At 45.8% G+C, this 19,751-nt stretch overlaps 1 protein-coding gene across 6 annotated transcripts in view; it reads left to right on the plus strand.

Moving 5' to 3' along the window:
- The window catches only part of PSD3 (pleckstrin and Sec7 domain containing 3), a 150,870-nt gene that overhangs the window by 30,280 nt on the left and 100,839 nt on the right, over window positions 1-19,751 (plus strand). For 5 of the 6 annotated variants that reach the window (XM_054031577.1, XM_054031578.1, XM_054031579.1 and 2 more), the window contains one exon: window positions 4,821-5,213. In XM_054031577.1, the coding sequence (XP_053887552.1) occupies window positions 4,821-5,213 (393 nt within the window). Of the gene's footprint in view, window positions 1-4,820; window positions 5,214-15,734; window positions 15,927-19,751 lie in introns of those variants that run through there. The other variant, XM_054031583.1, reaches the window with a different exon arrangement.

Here is a 19,751-nt window from a genome sequence, read left to right on the forward strand (position 1 = left end):
CAACGGGCCAACCGGCCATGCAATCTCACAGAGGAGGGCTACTTCACTGACTCTGGCCATTGGACCACGCTGCCCTGACGGGAAGGGCCGCTCACTGACTCTGGTTGCTAAGTAATACTACCCCATGTTACAGTAAGGGTCATCGACATAGGACCTGACTGGCTGCAGAATCTCCTCCGCCCTTCCATCTAACCCTCTGTGACCCGACACTCCCTGATGGGGTGTACCTACCCCATGACAACAAATTGTAAATTTATATGTCAATTTAGAACAATCAGGAGATAATCCAGCAGGATATTCCCAATGCCAAGCCTTGAGGTACCAGTTTTGGAGCCTTAATACAGATATCAGAAACACAAGTTACTCATTCTCAGATTAAATTTGATCAGTTACCCGGTAACTAGGAAGATTTTTTTTAATTCCTTCCCTGGCTTAACCTTGAAAGCCAAATTGGGTTCTTTCTGCTTCTTTCATCTTCACCAGTAATACAGTTCACAATTCTGTTGGTGTGTGAGAAATACAGCTTGCTTTCCTTGGCTGATATTGGTTCCTGCACCATTAAGAGTAAAAACATGTTTGTAGTTATAAAATAAAGGGATTTGACTTGAAATAGAAAGTAGAAGTATTTGATTGTGGTGACGTTTTTACAGGGCCACTTTTCTGACCACAACTGGACTTTAAAGAAGAAAACAACATTTATTACTGTCAGGCTGGACATACAGGATGTGCCAATGAACAACCTTATTATCCATCATCTAAGTCATTAGTTAGGAGAGTGTGCGGTTTTGAGGGTAGAGTAGCAGAATGGGGATCAGGGCTGAGATACATTTCCAGCTCTTATCCTTGTCTACACTACCACTTACTTCAGTATAGCATATGTCGCTCAGGGGTGTGAATAAGCCACCCCCCCGAGCGGCATAAGTTACACCGACCTAAGTGTCGGTGCGGACAGCGCTATGTTGGCGTAAGAGCTGCTCCTACCAACATAGCTACTGCCGCTCATGGAGTTGGAGTTGTTATGCCGAGGGGAGAGAGGCATAGAGCGTCTTCACCAGATGTGCTAAGTGGCGCAACTGATGTAGTGCTTCTGATGTAGTCCTAACATCTTCCGACATTTTGTGGCAGGTAAGGGACACTGGTTAGGTTTAAAATGTTAAAGTATATTCCTACTTTGTTACAACTGAAATAATTGTAGAAAAATCTAGATTACTTTCTATCAGGCTATTTACTTTTTGCAGTTCACCAAACTTCAAATAGATTATTTAACTCTTGGAAACATCCTACTAGGGCAAGGCCCTGTGAGTTTATACTGCACCTGCCTGGGGCTCTCCGGGTGTTACCCTAGTACAAACTAGAAACTGACTTTAAACAGGAGTGAAACTGATACGTTAAAGTCACTTTCACTTCTGGTTAAAGGCTAGTTGCTTTCCAGAAGGCTCTTAAACACAACACTACGGTGATTGATCTGCAGTTCTCACTGGAGAATATCTAAAACCAAGCCCCAAGAAAATTCCACATTTTAATGTTGAGAAAAAATTGAGTCTTGTTTATTATTTAGAGTTTGTGTGTGTGTGTATATGTGTGTTTGTATAGAGTACCATTCTGTGTTTGGACACTGTGCCTTAGTTACCATTGCTGTAAAATGGGAATAACAATACATGCCTGCCTGCCATACGGAATTCTAAGGGTTAGATTGAGATCTGTAGGACCGGAACTGGGCCTTCTTAATGGTTTGTATGGTGCCTAGCACAATGGGGGACTCCTACTGATTAAGGTCTTTGGGCGCTACTGTAATGTTAGTCAGCTGTTGAGATGCCTGCTGGTGGTAGCTGAAGGGGACTTACCGGGTGGGTGGGATGCCAGTGGAGTACAGGTCGATCTCTGTGCTGGCCAGCAGCACGGCCTTCCTCCCCTGCCAGCTCAGCACCTGCTGGCAGAATTTGCAGCACAGCCTGGGGGGGACACCTGTCCTTGAAGCTGCAACCACTAGTGGACATGAGGGCTCTGGAGCAGAAGGGCCTGTGCCCAGTCTCTTAAGGAGTGGAGAGGTTGCTCCCTGCTTCTCTGAGGGCAAATGGACCTCCACACCCATGTAGCTGCTCCTAGCCTCCCCTTTTTTACCTCCCCTTGCCTCAGGGCCTCCCCTTTTTCACCTCCCCTTGCCCCAGGTCCTGCTCCCACACCCCCTGCTCCCTCCCTCAGAGCACAGCCCTATGCCCTCATGTCTTTCTTCCCCTGGATGTTGACTCCCCTTTCCCATCCTACTGGACCTCTCCCACCCAGGCTCCAACACCCCCCGCCTCTGGGAGCCCTCTCCTTCCCACCACCACCACATCTGGGGACTGTCTCCTTCTCCTCCTCCCCCCCCCATTACCACTCGGGACCCTGTGCTAACACCCCCACCCCCCGACTGACCCCTTCCTTGCCTGCCCCACCCTCAGAGGCAGACTGCCTGCCCCACCCTCAGAGGCAGACGAGGGGACGGGTGGGAGAGCTGGCACAGCGGGAACCGTAGCGGAGAACCCTTTCTCCTGGAGGAGGAGATCTGGCTCTATGGCGCTGCAGGTCAGAGCTCCACCTGTGGCTGGGGTGAGCACCACGAGATATGAAACGGGGGGGATGGGACAGGTGCCTCCCCCTGCTCTCCCTAAATGGGGAGGCACTTGCCCGATACCACCGCCAGGCTCACCAAGCAGCAGCGCCTTGGGGGCTGAGGAGAGGTGAGCAGCTAATTTGAGAGGGAATGGGAAGGGTAGGGATGAGGGAGAGCAGAGTTATGTGAGGGGAGCATGAGGAAGCGTGTGGCTTGAGTTAGGTGGGGCCTAGAGTTGGAGAAGCAGAGGGGAGAGGTGCCGTGTACTGACAAACCACCTGTGATTTGTCGTCCTAGAGCTCCCCTTGCCACTCCTCCGAGCTCCATCTTTACTCTGTCCCTGCGCCCCCCACATGCTCTAACAGCCCAGCTCTGCAGTCCCAGACTCTCCCCTGGATTCCCCCCAACTTATACATCCAGGACCATGTCCAAAAGCTGCATGTGATATCGAACAAGTGGGTGGGGACCACATTGGGCGGGGGTGTGTCTGGGAGTGTAGCAGGGCTGTAGGGTCAGGAAGATTGTGGCAATCTAAGCATTGTGATGGGGAATAGGACTTCATAGGGGATGATGGCTGGGAATTCAGTTCTGCAGGGAGCTGGGGCACTGCATGGGGCCTGGCAGAGGATAGCAGGTATCAACACTGCTATGTGATGGACAGCGCTCAGTGCCAATACCTACTTACTAAAATAGCGGGGGGATTTCCCCACAAACCTGGAAGACTAAGCAATAGAGCCCATACAAAACCAAGGAAATAAGTAGTTATGTCTTTCAATACCACAGCTACATCCACTCATCAGTTCCCCTATTAACCACAACAAATCTCTCTTCCTCCACCCTCGACACACATTTCTCTTTCCTCATCCTGCGCAGTTGAAACACAGCCTAAACTCCACTGCAAGCAACGCACTGGTTTCAGTGCTGTCATTTCTGCATGAAAACCACTGTCCAATTTAGCACAGTTGCTAACATCACATTCCATAAACAGTGCAGAAAGTCACAGCTCTCAGCTGCCACCCTTCCTGCGCTTCCATTAGAAACCCAGCTACAGAAGAATGATGTGCCAAACCAAACCCATGTTAATCCTCAGAACGCATTAGCACGTAAGTTATAAACAAGCTTGGTCATGGGCTTTGGGAAGAAGGACTGGGACACAGTAATGATAAGGAGTCCTCTGGTGCAGCTGCAGATCTGCATCTGAGGCTGCTATTTCAGAGGGTGAAGTGGCAGAAGAAGATGATCCCTGCCTAGATTTGGGTTGCCTCCTGGAGGACCAAGGGTAACATTTTCATTAGCACCTAAGTTCCATTTTGAAAAGTGACTTAAAGACTTGGCCTAAGCCCTATTGACTTTCAATGAGATGCCGACTCCTAAATCACATAGGCCAGTTTGAAAACGTTAACCCAGGACTGCTGAGCGTATGCCCCTAACCAGAAGATGTCTGAGGACCAGGGAAGGAAGACTGCTTATTAGAAGTCTGATGAAGACCAAACAACCTCGCTTGGTTGCCTTCCGTTTCTCAAGTACCTCATCCCTCTTTGACTTAAAGAAATCAGAGTTCTCCAAGGGGAGGTTTAGAACCCTGGTATGGCCATCTGCAGAAAGGCCAAACAGCGCTGCACATTCCACTTAAATTTTGATACTACCTGTGCTGGGTGTTTACTCTGTTGCATTAGAGTATTAGGTTGCATTTAATAGAGGTTTGTATTAGTTTTTCCTCTGAGGCCCTGACACCTCACTGGGATTGTGTGGGGCTGAGTTGCTTCCCCTCCCTCCCCCCGCTGGACTGGGACTAAGCTCCTGGTGAAGCATCTTATCTACTATAATTCCTTTTGTGTTGCAGTCAGTAGAGGTGCTGTGTGTGTGGGGGGGAGCTAGATGTCTGTATTTGTGACTAGTACTCTTGCTCAGAAAAGCACACTGTATCTTTCACTGAACACAGCAAGCTGATGTTGTTCCTTAGTAAACATCATGTTTTCTTTTCTCCCGAACATTATTTCCTCCCTTCTCAGAACTGTAGCACACCAGGGAGGAAGACTGTTAGTTCTGTACTGCAGCACGGCGCTGGAACCAAAGTATCAGTTCTGCATTGTATTTGAATAACTAGAACTCAAGACCATTGAGTTCCTTTTTATATGTGTGACTCACTCACAGGGAAAATAAGCAGATTTACTCAACAGTTCTAATCGAACAAAAGTTAAACCGACTCTTTTTGGTTTATTCCTAGGATCATGGAGGAGGAAGAAGCAGCCACGGGAGGATGTGAAGATGTCCTTGGACAAAGGCATGTAGAAGTCTCCATTGATGTGTATAGCTCGCAGTTTGAAAACATTCTAGACAATGCTTCTTTATATTATAGTGCGGAATCCCTGGAGACTTTATATTCGGAACCCGATAGCTACTTTAGTTTTGAAATGCCACTCACTCCGATGATCCAGCAACGTATCAAGGAAGGCAGTCAGTTCTTAGAAAGAACTTCTGCTTCAGGACAGCAAGATGTCTGTAAGCTTCCCACAAATGGTGAGATCAAGAGTCAATGCGGAGAGATCTCCAGTGGACTAAGGGATATAAGTGACACCCTCTTCAGAAGAGACGTCACAGAGGTTACTCATTTGGACAGGTAAAAAAAAATTTTTTTAATGAGCATTTGCTTCTGCAGCATATCTCAGAATTAATTTTGGAATTCATAATGATGAAGATTTTTAATGAGGGTGTATGTGTCCAGTGAAACAAATTTAATAATTTATTACAAAGTACAAAAATACTACATGCTGCCTGCTATGCAAGGAGAATGACAAGGAAGACAAACTAGAGAAGAGTGACAGGGAAAAGCAAGAGGATGCAGTGTATTTGTAGGCAGTTTCTTGTTTTTTGGAGCACCTGTTTGGTAAGCTAGACATCACGCTCTGTGCTGGGTTGGAGGCTGAAGAGTGCAGGGTGGGGATGGGGTGAGGAAAGAGGGGCAAGTCAGACACAGAAGCAATAAAGTCAAATTGTTTTCAATCTCCCAGTCTATCAATAGTGGCAGGAAGCCCTAGTGCTTAGAGTGGTGCACCTAATGCTACAGTCGTACAAATTACAACAAGCCCTGTTTACAAATGAAGCTACAAATGACTCTTGATGAGGGGGGGCTCAGATTGCTGAATGAGCCCCTCAGGAAGGGTTTTAATGGCTTTGCCGCACAAAGGGGAGAGATGGAACCAAAAGTAGACTGATGCCAACCGGGCTGAGCAGGGCGGGGTGTTGTCACAAAGGTAGGCTTGAGAAAGCAGTACACACGTTGTGCATTTTGTACCTTGGGGAACAGAGAGATCAGGAAGGACTGGACTGGTATGATCTTGCCAGGCTGTGTATGCTAGGATACAGCGTGTGCATTGACTTCACTTCTTTTTTTCCTTTTGTGCTAGGCTCACAAAGTTAACCCTTAGAAATAGAATAGAAATACTGTCTGCTAATGAATAAAAGTTATTAAAAGGTAAGCTACCTGTACAGGGACGCTCTCAGTAGTTTAGACCCATCATTTAGTTATTTCTCCCTCCCTTCCCCAATTTTTTTTTAACAAGCCTTGGACAACGTTGTACTATTTGAAGTAAATAGGAACAAAGCAATTGCAGAGATGCTGCAAACAGCATGAGGCCAGAAACCTGTATAGATCCCAACTCTGGCAGCCCTGAATTCACAGAAATGCTGCTCAGTGGAATTGCCCCTAGACATGACAGCAGAAAGGCAAGGTAATGGGCAAATCTCCATGAGCAGTTGTTACATTACTGCAGCTCCTAGCAGCCAATGAATAGAAAGGATCTGTCTGGGAAGTGCCCAAACTGGCCCTTCAGGATATGTTTACACTGCAAGGAAAGACCAGGATAGTAGAACTCAAGTTAGCAGACCCTGGGTATTATTGCCTGGGGCTTGAACATCTACCCTCATGTGTAACCCAGGCAATTATTGAACCTTGGGTCCCAACCTAAGTTCCCTCTAAGCTGCGTGGCCACGCAGCTGTCTTTTAAGCCCCGCACAGGGGCTCAGGGCTGTGGCGGGGAGAGAAGCCTCTCCCCCAGCATGGAGCTGGCCCAGTGGGGAGAGGCACTCCTCCCCACTGGCCCCAGCTTGGACCTGCCCTGGACTTGCCGCGGCTGGGGGAGAGGAGCCCCTGCCTTGGCCTAGCTCCACCAGAGCTGCTGCAGCCGGGGAGAGACGCCGCTTTCCCAGCCCCGAGCTGCTGAGGCAAGAGAGGGCTGGGGGGAGTCCTCTCTCTCTCCCCACTGCAGCCCCTGGGCAGCCTGCACCCCAAGCCCCTCATCCCTGGCCCTACCCCAGAGCCCGCACCCTGGCCCACACTCCAAACTCCTTGGCTCCACCTCCACCCCATTAGTTTTGTTATGTGCACCAGTATGAAGGTCATGTGTCACACATTGCCCCCATATTGGTGCACATAACAAAATTCATTCCGAACATGGATGTAAAAAATTAGAGGGAATACTGGTCCCAACCTGGGGCTCCAGCATCTATGCTACGTTATGTGGGCCTGAGACCAGCCACCCATATCCCAGACTTCCTGGAAGCATCTCATATAGATAAGGTTGCCCAACACTTGCCATTATAAGACCCTGTTTGGGGTTACTGATTGCTTTGTCAATTTCCCATGCTGGGAATCTGCCTCAGGTTGAATTTTATGGGAAATTTTCAGTTAAAATGGTTTGACCATGAGGTTATGAAAAAATATATCGTTTTCGCCAGCTTCTGAGTTTCCCTAACTGGGTTCTCTGGGTCATCTCCTCTCCTGAGATTTTCCACTATTCTCTCTGTGTTCCCTGCTTTAAGCCAGTGTTCTCAACCTGGGGTACTTGGACCCCTGGGGGTATGCAGAGGTCTTCCATGGGGTACATCAACTCATCTAGATATTTGCCTAGTTTTACAACAGGAAACATAAAAAGCACTAGTGAAGTTAGTACAGACGTTCATACAGACAATGACTTGTTTATACTGCTCTATATACTATACGCTGAAGTGTAAGTACAATATTTATATTCCAGTTGATTTATTTTATAATTATATGGTAAAAATGAGAAAGAAGCCATTTGTCAGTAATAGTGCGCTGTGACACTTCTTTGTATTTTGTTGTCTGATTTTGTAAGCAAAGTAGTTTTTAAGTGAGGTGAAACTTGGGGGTACACAAGACAAATCAGACTCCTGAAAGGGGTACAGTTGTCTAGAAAGGTTGAGAGCCACGGCTTTAAACGCTAGGTAGGCATTGTAATGAGAAATTTGCATGCAGTATAGCATGCAGTCACTAGATGCCACTGTGTGCTGTCTATTGTTCCAGATAAAGGGTGAAATCCAGGCCCGGTTGAATTTAATGGGATTGTTACCATTGACTTCAGTGGTCCCAGGATTGCTGTCATGGTGTGATCCCCTGGGAGTGGACTCAAGTTCCATGTAGCTCCAATGGGGCTCTCCGCAGCCTGAGGGGTTGGTTGATGGATGGAGGGTACACCCAGGAGAGCTGGCTGAGGCCCAATCCTGTGAAGATTTACACATGGGCTTGGTGTTCAGCATGTGAGCAGTTCCACTGCATTCAATCCCATGCTTAAAGCCACGTATGCCTGTCAGAATGTTCAGGGCTGACGCATAAAAATTGAGATTCAGGGATCAGATTCTGGCTTAAATGGGGTCGAGGGCAAGCGTTCTCAACCTTTTTCTTTCTGAGCCCCCCTCAGCATGCTATAAAAACTCCGGGGCCCAGCTGTGGGGGAGGAGGGACCCTGGGGCATAGGTGTAGTTTGACTTCTATTGGGGGTGGGGGCCCAGGGGCTGGCAGGGCTCAGGCCAGCTCTGCACAGCAGGGTCCAGGAAGGGAGTGCCACCTCTAGTCCCTGACTCACCACCTGTCTGAGGCTGTGTGCCAGTGGCTACTCCCCGAGGGCTCTGCTGGGTCTGGAGATGCCCGGGCAGCTCGGCCCGGCTGCGTGAGCAGTCAAAGGGGGCTGGAAGCGGAGGAGCAGCCACAACCCCAGGCACCAGCAGCAGACGGGGAATGCCAGGGCTGCCCACTCCATGGCACCACCAGCCAGAGGAGAGCTGCCCCGCACTGCCTGGCTCTGGCTTCCTGCTAGGACCTGGCCAGAGGGTGGCGCCTGAGGGGGGCTGAGGGAGAAGAGGAGGTGGGGGGAGGGGGGAAGCTGCCCCCAGGACTATCTCACTCTGGGTAAGGCGCTGCAGTTTGGGGGGCAAGACCCTCGTGCCCCCCCAACTCTGCCTGTGGGCTCAGGGTTTCTGCCCGTGGTGGTGGTGCTTCAGCCCCGCCGCTCCTGGCTTCAGGGGAACAGGGGGGCTCGGGGTTTTAGCCCCACACTGCTCCTGGCTTCAGCCCCACGGGGAGGTGCGGGGTCTCAACCCTGCGCCGCACCCCATTTCAGCCCCGCAGGGGGTACCAGGGCTTGCGGCTTCAGCCCCGTGCCCCTCCCTGATTCAGCCCAGCAGCAGGCCCCGGGGCTCACGGCTTCAGCCAAACCACACCAAACTAACAACCACCCAGGACAGTTTACTGTCTCCTCAGATTCAGACACACACAATTTGGGGTGGAAAGTGCAAGAAAAACCTTCCCAGATGCTGATTCTGGTTTCTGGAGTAACAATTCACGAAAGACAGCTGGTTCTTTAAATCCAATATCTATGCAAAAGATACAGGCTTGACAGGGAAGGGTCATTGAGTTCCATGTTAAAACTCGAAAGTGTGTGTGTGTGTGTGTGTGTGTGTGTGTGTGTGTAAAAAGAAAGGAGAAGCAGCCACTTGACATTCCCCCAGTCCTCACGAACTCAGAATGAAATCATCTTGATAGATAGACGCGAAAGGCCTGGTTTCCTGTACTCCGAGATGCCCTTTTATGCAGTGCTGGCCGTATAAAGGGGCCGTAGTGCGGATGAGAATCAGGCCCTAGATGTTGATCAGTCTGGGTGTAATGTATGGCAATAATGCAACTCAATCTGTTAATGAATGTGCAGAAGTAGTGCAGACAGGGATGTTGCTCCGCTCCTAGGAGCGCTCTCTTGGAGGGAGAAACACTGCTCTGTGAAGGCCAGTCACATGGCTCTGAAATAAATAAATAAATAAAAAATGATTAGAGACTTCCAGGCTACAAGTTCCTATGGGCTCCTTTGTGTCTGGGTGTTTCTCCCCTGACAGCCTATCAGCTGCTGACCTTGACTCCATTCCGTAAGTCCTAACACAAACTATGCATGACAAAACCCAGGATCACTATGACAATGGCCTGCAGAATCCTGAATGGGGGCAGGGAGAGGGGCACTGCCTTGCTTTGCTGAAATCAGCCAGCTGGCAGGTTCTTAGCGGGAGCTTTGCTGAGTCTCTCTGAAGTACAGGTTTGCTTGTTTTTAAGAGGAATCCTCTCCTCATATGTACAGTTCAGTTATCCAGCTGTTTTTGCTGATGGTGCTTAGAGCTCAACGGAGGAGGGGAGAAATGGGGATGAATGAGACCTGAGTGCTGCTTGTATTCCTGGGGAAAGATTTTCAATCTTCTATTTCCTGTGGGGTTTAATAGCTGGAGATCTCTTTCTCTCCTCGAGCCGGTCTGTCCGTGTAACTATCGTTTCCCTGCGACGTGCAGGTTTGCTATAGTCAAGATGGAGGGTTTCATTTAGTCAGAACAGCAGAGAATTGGGAGCTTGTACTTTGTCTTCCTGTCACTCCCTTGTGGCAGGGTGTACAACCTTTAAGACCGGTTAGCTTAGAAGGGGCGTGTGCCTTTATAGCTGCACTGCAGCACCCAGACATTAGGCCTGAATCCCCATTGCCCTGCCATTGTGTAGTGATTTATACCAGTGCAAAGTGGGGGCAAAATGCAGCCGTTCTGATTGGGTAGCATTTTGCATCTACTTTGCATTCATTGGGTGTAAATGCTTACCCAGAATGCAGGACAACGGTGCACCAGCCCCGGTATGCCCAGCTAGTGCATAGTTCTTGTGATTCCTCTATACTACTTGCATCTGGGGCTACTGGTTTTCTCTTGGATACTGTTTCTTTAATTGTCCTGTCCTTGTTCTCACTAGCTCTACCCTTGGGGTGAGAAGAAAAACATGGTATTTCCTCTTCCTGGATCTTCGGGAAGTTTTCAAAGGGGGCAGGCTGATCTCAGAATGTGAAGATTTGGGCCACAATTTCCTGACGTTAGGCTCTTAAATCCATAGTTAGGCACCTAAATAAGAGAACTGCAGCTGCCACTGTCTTCAAGGGATTCGGGTGCTCAGGCTTGCAGAAAATCAGGTCACTTTTATCTAGGTGCCCTGAATTTAGACAACACAGATTTAAAGATATTGGTATCACCCCATTTTATAAAAAAGCAACCCTGAAGGTTCTCAGCAAGAGTCCACAACAAAGCTTCCAGCATGCAGCAGGGTTCTCCTTAGCATGGTTATGTGGTTTTTTTTTTTTTTTTTTTGGGGCCTTTCCCAGAGTTTCACAGTAATAGGTTGTAGGTCTTAAACTGAAAGGGGAAATGCTGCTTAACAGTTTTGAAGACCCCATCAAACGTAACTTCTTTGCTTGCTTGCTTTTTAAAATAGCTGTTTATTTAGGAAGCATGAACAGTTTTTCAGATTTTTACGTAAAAGCACCAACGATGCACTATCAGCAATTAAGAAATGAGCTCATCACGTTTTGTTTAGAGAAGCATCATGCAACAGTACAATTAATGGGCCAGAATCTTGGCCTCAATCCACTTCCTTTGCAATGCTCAGGTGGCAGAGAGGGAGCAGAAATCACCCATAAGTCACCCCGCAGAGGATTCCCCTCGTATGGGAGAGCCCCCAGAAGGGGTGGAGTTGGGCTCCTAACTCCAGTAGTGCTCCTTTGAAAATTTAATGTAGGTGCTAGGCTGCTGGTAGCAAAAGAAAAAAATTGCCCAGAATGGTTCCAAGAAATATGTGAAGTTACAGTTATGGAAAATTAATGCATTAAATGCCTGCACAGCCAAATAGAGAGGACAAATAGATATTAGGGGCAAGTCTACACTACAAAATTAAGTCGACCTAAGTTACATCCATGTACACCCACTGCAGTAATTGAATTGGTTTTATACGTCCACACTATGCACCAGGAGCACTTGCACCGATTTAACTGCCAGCATGAGTTGTTGTGGGATGGTTTCTGAGAGGCAGCAACAGTTGATGTAAGCAATGTCTACACTCGCACTGCTGCTCGACTTAAGGACTATGTCTCTCATCGAGGTGGAGTTATTAAGTTGGTATAGTGGGCGAGTTACATCAGTGAGAGCAACATTTCAGTGTGTACGCTTACGGACTTAGGCTGACGTAAGCTACCTCATGTCGATCTAACTTTAGTGTACACCAGGCCTTTAGAGAGACAAGGTGGGTGAGGTAATATCTTTTATTGGAACAACTTCTGTTGGTGAGAGAGGCGTTTCTTTTGGGTTAAGAAAACATCCCTGGGTTGTGTCAGAAGGTTCATCCTCTAACTTCATAGATTACACTGCTCTACGGCCAAAATGCTTCAGAAATAAATGTAGTCCAACTTTACTAATTCTGGGTCACTGAGAACGAAAATGATGCTTAAAATTGTTGATTGGCTCTAGTTTTCAAGATATGCTATTGGGTCAGTATATACTACCCTTGACTTGAGAATGGCGGAGGATAAGTGAGTTATAAAGGGAAGGGATCTCAGTTTAAACCAGAAATGACTAAAATACATCTTTGACTGGATCTATGAATAAATCTATGACTGGGTTTGGACATTACTTGCTTTTTAGGGAAAACAATGAATGATGTAATCTGAAGCTGGTATTGCGTCATACATGATATGAATTGCATCAAGTTATTCCTACAAGTCATGGATGATGCAATCATAACGAAGCTGACATCTCTCTGCTGAACAAATTGCCCCATATCAGCTCTAGAAATCATACAGTGTCTTCTCTCTTATTTGTCAGTGTTTGATTTTGCAAAGGGACACATTTCTGTTTAGCCAAAGTGAGCAGAGATGCCTCGTACTTCTGTGAACAGTGCAGATAACTTCTGCTATGTTTGTAGTGAAGTGACTTTTGCAGTGTAACCACTATGGTTAAGAAAGCCTATCACCTTTATTTTGGCTGCAAAATTGGAGATCAGGACAAGGGGTGGGCCCCACACATATGCTGCAACACTTGTGCAACAAATCTTCGCCAGTGGTTGAACAGGAAAAGGAAATCTATGCCTTTTGCAGTGCCAATGATTTGGAGAGAGCCAACAGATCATACCAGCAATTGTTACTTCTGCATGGTGCCTCCAGTTGGGAAAGGTGTGTCAAAGAAGAAAAAGTGGACTGTGCATTATCCAAACATTCCATCAGCTATATGCCCAGTACCCCACGGAGAAGGACTGCCGGTTCCTGATGCACCAGAATCATTCTCACTTGAGTCAGACGAGGAAGAGGAAGAGGATGAAACTTCTGGTCCTGAACCATCAATGTCACAGGACCCATATTTTCTCCCATCCTCCTCCTTTGAACCACACCTCATAACACAAGGTGAACTGAATGACCTTGTCAGGGATTTGGAAACTACCCAAGAGTAAGGCAGAGCTGTTGGGCTCCAGACTACAGCAGTGGAATCTCCTGGCAGGTGATGTTAGGGGTTCCGTGACCGTCAAAAGGATCTTGTCCCATTCTTCTTCATGGAAGGTGATCTTGTAGCCTGCAACAACATCGATGGTGTGATGGCAGCCCTCAACATCGTTCACGATCCAGATGAGTGGAGACTGTTCATTGATTCATCGAAGACGAGTCTTAAAGCTGTTTTACTGCATAATGGCAATGTTTTGCCATCAATTCCAGTTGGTCATGCAGTCCATATGAAGGAAACCTGTGACAACATGAAACAACTTTTGAGGTGCATAAACTATAACCAACATCAGTGGCAGCTTTGTGGTGATTTGAAGGTTGTTGCTCTCTTGCTTGGTCTGCAGACTGGATACACAAAGTACTGCTGTTTTCTCTGTGATTGGGATAGTCGTGCAAGAGATTCCCACTACATCAAGAAAGATTGGCCACTCCGACAGTCATTGGAGCCTGGGAGGAAAAGTGTTCAGCATCCACCACTTGTTGAATCAAGGAAGATTGTTACCACACTTACACGTCAAGCTGGGTCTGATGAAGAACTTTGTCAAGGCCATTGACAAAACACAAGCAGCTTTCAAGTACCTCCGTGGAAAATTTCCAAGGTTAAGTGAAGCTAAGATAAAGGAAGGTGTCTTTGTTGGTCCTTAGATTCGTGAACTTCTTCGAGATGATGCATTTGACCATGCACTGCGTGGCAAGGAAAAAACGGCATGGAAAGCCTTCCAGTTAGTGGCAATAAATTTTCTCGGAAACAACAAGGCAGACAACTACAGGTTGTTGGTGGAAAACCTCCTCAAGGCATACAAAAGCCTTGGTTGCAACATGTTACTAAAGATACATTTTTTGCACTCTCATCTAGATTTTTTTCCACTGAACTGCGGAGCAGTGAGCGACAAGCACGGCGAGCGATTTCACCAGGACATTGCAACAATGGAGAAACGCTATCAGGGCAAATGGAGCCCATCAATGCTTGCGGACTATTGCTGGACAGTGACAAGAGATGCTCCATTTAATGAATACAAGAGACAAGCCAAGAAGCGCCGAGTAGACACTGAATAGGACTAAGCTATGTACATAATAGTTTTTTGCCTTTTGTTTCATAATAAATTTTATTTATATAACCCTTTTGCTGATTTTTAAAGTGTTCCATAAACAGGACAGGTGAAATATGATCATGTAAAGCAACCATAAACACATGAAAAGATCTAGGTTTACAATTTATGATTTAAAACTACTATCTACACAATATACATAGACATAAAATGTAAAAACTTAAATATCTTAGAAACAGTAGCCAATCAGTTGTTTTAATTGTCATATTTGAATTCAGCACATCAAAATACATAATAAATAGCACATTTTATCTCTGAAGCAGACGACTTCTCAAAAATTGTAGACCAGTGTTATAAGGCCAGGAGGAACCATTATGAACATCTTGGAAATACTTTGCTTAGTAGAAAAACTTGACAATGGTATCATTGCATATAATGTTTCTCTAAACAAAAAAGGGCTGAGTTGACTTTTGTACTGGTTAATACTGTATTTCTCATGCACGTTTGATGAGGATTTGTAAAACTGCTTATACTTCCCAAATAAGCAGTTATTGGAAAAAACAAACAAACAAAAAAACCCAGTCTGCTGACACCACTTCTGTTCCCAACCCCCTCCCAAAGCAAAGCAAAAAATCCAGGAGCTGACCAAAAACCCCCTCACAACACACCAGAAGCTGATCTGAATAGGTGTGTGCACTTTTCTGTACAAAGCATCAGTGATCAGGTGCTCAGCTGGCATGTGTTGACATAGCCCCGTTAAAGTCAATGCTTTTTAGGTGAGTAACCTACACTTTTCATTTACTGAGATCCATGGAATTATATTGTTTTATGCCCTGCCGATGGCCTGGCCCAAAGTGCAATCTGTCCTCTTATCCATTGGTCATGTCTGGCTGTCAGTCAAGCCCTTCTGCATTCTTGCTGGTAAACTGCTTTTCTCAGCTGCCTGCTTGGAGAAGAGGCAGAAGCAAACAATTGTAGGGAGCTGTGTGTGAATGGTGACTTGTTTTTGCTACCAGGAGAACTATGGGTAGCCAAAACAGTGTAAATAACATTGAAACGACCTGGTAGAGCAGTTGGCTGTTCTGTCAGTTGTGAAAAGGAGGAAAGTTTGTTTCACTGCAGAATTATGAAATAAAACTCCTGTGGAAAATGAGTGGCCTGCTACACACCATCTGTATGTTTGTTTGTTCTTTAAAAAGAACAGACTTTAAAGAAAGGAACAAATGCTGTATCTTTGAGCATCCGTTTTCCAAGTTGCCTGCAAAAGAATTAAGCTGCAACAGCTGCAGATTTCACATGAGCTTTCTGGGCCAGTCTCCAAACAGTTAAACTTTAATGCTAGCGTGGGGTCATGTGTGACTTCATTGTATTGTGGGCATTGGAAGCAGGTCTGGTGGAGGGAAGTTGTTGTGGGGAACCAGGAAGAGCAGGGGAAGTAGTTAAATGTCTTTCAAGTTTTCATTCTTGCTGCTGAGGAAGCTATATTGAAGTGTTGCAGGGAAATACCAGGCAGAACCAGTGCACCGTATTTGTACTGCTCTCGAAAGCTGCAACGCATGCAAGAAACTCCAAGGGAGAGGAATGTTTGCTGAACAGATGGGGTAGAAAACTATCCCATGCATGGAACAGTTAGCGGCTGAGCGTGTTCTAACAGAGGTAACTGGGATTTAATGGTTTTTTGTTTTTGTTTTTTGTCTATTTCGGATCTCAGTGAGAGGCAGACTGGCCAGATCCCATTGAAGACCCTGGGGCTATGCCAGTTTACATCAGAGTATCTGGGTACAATATGGGTACAAACCCAGAGTATCTGGGTACCCTCTGTGGGTACAAATCCAATTTGTATAAATAGGTGGGTTTTTTAAAAAAATGCTTTTTAATATTTGAAAACGACTTCAGAAGAGTACTACCACAGAGCAGCCAAATCAGAAGGGGTCTGATTTTCATGTACAATAAATTCCCCTTATGCTGCTCTAGCAGTTCAAAGGGGCCTTAAAGTGGGCATACATTTACACCCACTTTCAGGTCTCTATATTGCCACAGCAGTGTGAAGGGTCTTGGGTTACATTTAAGAATCAGGTCCACAGTATTTTCAGCAAACCATTTGATTGCTGTTTGTACTTGAGACTACAGTCAGCTGTAATATCAGTGTAACATTGGGGCATGCTGGCTGTTGAGAGACTCTAATCCTGTGCTTTTAGGTGGATGGTCTTGATGTTGTAATGCTATGATCCTATCTGGAGAGGGTTTGTACTTGCTTCATTACAGGCCTCCTAGAAATGGAATTTTCTGGTATTCTAGATGTTTGCTCCTATTTACGATTAGTGAGTTTTCGTTAATGGAAGCAAAAGGAGAGCGATAAGGAGGAGGATTATATACAGCTGGTGGTTATGTTAAGCAGCTGGACCTGTTCTAGTTCCTAAAAACTACTTTGAGTATGAAATCTTCTTAGTAAAGAATGAGAAGTGATAGATCATAGTGGATATGTAGATACATATTACTTTCTTTGGAGTGTGACACATCTGAGCGCTTGGTATTTTTTAATGGCTTCTTGGCAGCTGCTCACAGAGACATTAATCCTCCATTCATATACTCATTGATACTATACTAGGGAGCCACAAAGTAAGCTGGAGTTGCAAGCGAGGGCCGCTGTGCTGCTCAGAGAAGACTGATCCACTTTAAAGCATGTCTTTGAAGAGAGTTCAGATGTGGGACTTTAAAGCATATTAAACCATTTAGAGCAAAGTAGCACCGTGAATCACCTACCAAGAAAGGGAAATTTTCCTTGGGAGAGCCTGTAATAGAAGCTAATTGACAAGGTAAATCATTGTTCGACATGAGTTTCTAATGAGCTGCAGGACACAGAACAACCTAATAATCAGTCTTGAGATCTATTAGAAGCAGTTTGGAAGCCCTCTGGCTCTCCGTGCTGCCAGTCATTTATCACAAGCAGTGACTTGTCATGTTCTAAAGCTGGCTAGAAGCCTTCATCTCGAGGGGATGTTGCTTCCGCAGTGGTACCCCTCTCGCACCCCTGATTTCAGTTTGCTTAAAGCAATGGAAGAAAGAAATTCTCATAACACAACAAAATGTCTGGAGGTTCCAGGTATCTGTCCCCAGTTTAATATTAACTTTCCTTAAATTGTACACTTGTTAGGGCAGAGATTGCCTCTTTCAATAAGTGATTATATGTACGGGGTGGGAGTTTCTCAACAGCCAGCCTAATTCTGCTCCCATGGAGGTCAACGCTGACTTCAGTGAGAGCAGAGTTCAGTCTCAGCACTGGAAGATCCCGCCCGCAATGCCTAGTAGAACGGGTCGCCATTCCCTTCTTGCAGCCTTTAGGTGCTGTTGCAGGGCAGATAAATTAACGATGGATAAGACTGTTTACAGTCAGAGATGCTGACTGTTTGGGAAACTGTGTTCTTTGTAAAAAGTGTAAAAAAGACTGAAACTGAAGGCGTGTTTAAAAAAAACTTTAGTTTCATAACATCACATCCACACATGTTAGGCACCTGGGAGCAATCCTGCACCGATTGAATTTGATGGGAGTTTTGTCATGGACTTCATTGGGCCAGGATGTTCACCCTTTTATTACCAATCATTACTCTCTTGGCTGGAATAGGCTTTCCTGACAAGGCTTATCTTGACTTTAAATAAAGCTGCTATCACAGTAATGTATAGCTCTTAAAGAAAAGAGAAAACAGCTGTAATTACCACCTCCTCCCCCAACCACCACATAACTCTTATAAAAACCTCAGCCCTATCTTCCCCCAACTCTCCCTGAATTCTGTGCACTCTCTCTTCTGGATGCAACATTCCTGGGGGAAGGGCTTCAGGCATAGCCAAATGAGACTATAAGTCAAAGGCATCTGCCTTAATGCCCATCTTAAACTGATCGCAGCTAGGCAAGTGACCGGTGGTGGTTACTGTTACTGCTTGGTAAAGAAATGCGCACATGGCTAAACTGTGCTAAAACCACCCTCTGGCTTTTGTCCCTCCCTCCTCCTCCTCCTGCTTGTGTGTCTCACCCACTTTGTGTGTTGTCTTTTAGACTATAAACTGTTTAGGCCCAGGGATGTCGATTACTACCGGTATATGTGTATGTAGGATTCAGCACAATGATTCGTTTGGTCTCTAGGTGCTAGCACAATGTGCGATTAATAGTAGTAAAAGTGGGATAACCATTATAGATTGTTTTAGGGCTCCTGCCCAGTTATGTCCCATCGTGGTGATATTTTAAATCTGTATTTATTGGAGGACAGACCATCAGGGATCTGGTCACTGTTGGTGCCATGCACTGAATTTAAGGCTGCAGCTATTCATCATGTTATTTTAATTTTTGATTGGATACTATGGCACACCGCGTCAGAGTTTTCAGATAAGAATCTGAGAACGCTGGGACAGAAAGGACAGAAGAGGCTGTAAAAATTCACCAGGAGACAGAAATAGTTAGCTCAAACTCCGCTGGTGGCACTGGGAGTGTTGTGCTGGTCTGTGACCCCAATGACCCAGAGTCAAGTTCCCTTCTTGCCTGATCCCTGTGATTAATTTTGCAAGAATCACTGGATAAAATTCTGTGGCCTGTGATACACAGGAGATCACATTAGATTATCATTATGGTCCCTCTTGGCCTTAAATTCTAGGCATTGATTAAATAAACTCCATTATACACCTGTCTAGCTTATACCATGTGGCAGGTTTTCATTTTTATCACATAAACACCAGAGTTGGCGGGCACAGGAGTTTTCACATCTATGTAATAGATCTGAATCCCTACCCGAGGTCATCTTGGTCTATTTCTTAACGAATAGGTATCCACATTAACCACCATCACAGTTGGCCCTAATTGGCTGCTAGCATCATTGTCAACAGAGATCTAGGAACTAATTAAATAAACCTCATTACACATCTAGAGAACAAGGATTGCAAAAGATGTTGCATATGTTGGGGCTTCATATTTTCAAAGCTGCTTAAGTGATTTGGACATGCATTAATTTCTAATGAGAGCTGAGCCTTAAAATCTCACCCTCAATCTCTAGTATTGTCAAGTTGGCCTCTTTCATATGAATGCTAAATTGAGGTGTTGAATAAGTCCAAACACCACTTTTACCCCACTCCTACTAGGAGGCTATTGCTTAGTTGTAAGAAAAACTCAAAAGAACATTGAATCAAATAGTCAGCTGCTTTGAGATGATGCTTTTGTGAATGAAACACCTGACTTGGACTGCATTTTATATCTGGGAAGTTAGACTAGTGAAATTCCCTCCAAGACTACTCCTTTGGCAAGCTGCCAACAGCAAAAGAAACAAGCTCTCTTCGCCTTTTCTATTCCCACTTCATTTCTAAAGTGCTGTGTCGGAAGTTGCTGTGGAATATAGGTCACTGTATGGTAGTTGCTGGCATTTCCATATAACCGGTCATGGTTTGTGGTCGCGTTCATTCTTGTATTTGACTTCAGGATGCAGATGTTTTCTGTCAGTG

Source organism: Malaclemys terrapin, chromosome 6 (genome assembly GCF_027887155.1).
Source record: "Malaclemys terrapin pileata isolate rMalTer1 chromosome 6, rMalTer1.hap1, whole genome shotgun sequence".
NCBI classification, from domain to species: Eukaryota; Metazoa; Chordata; order Testudines; family Emydidae; genus Malaclemys; species Malaclemys terrapin.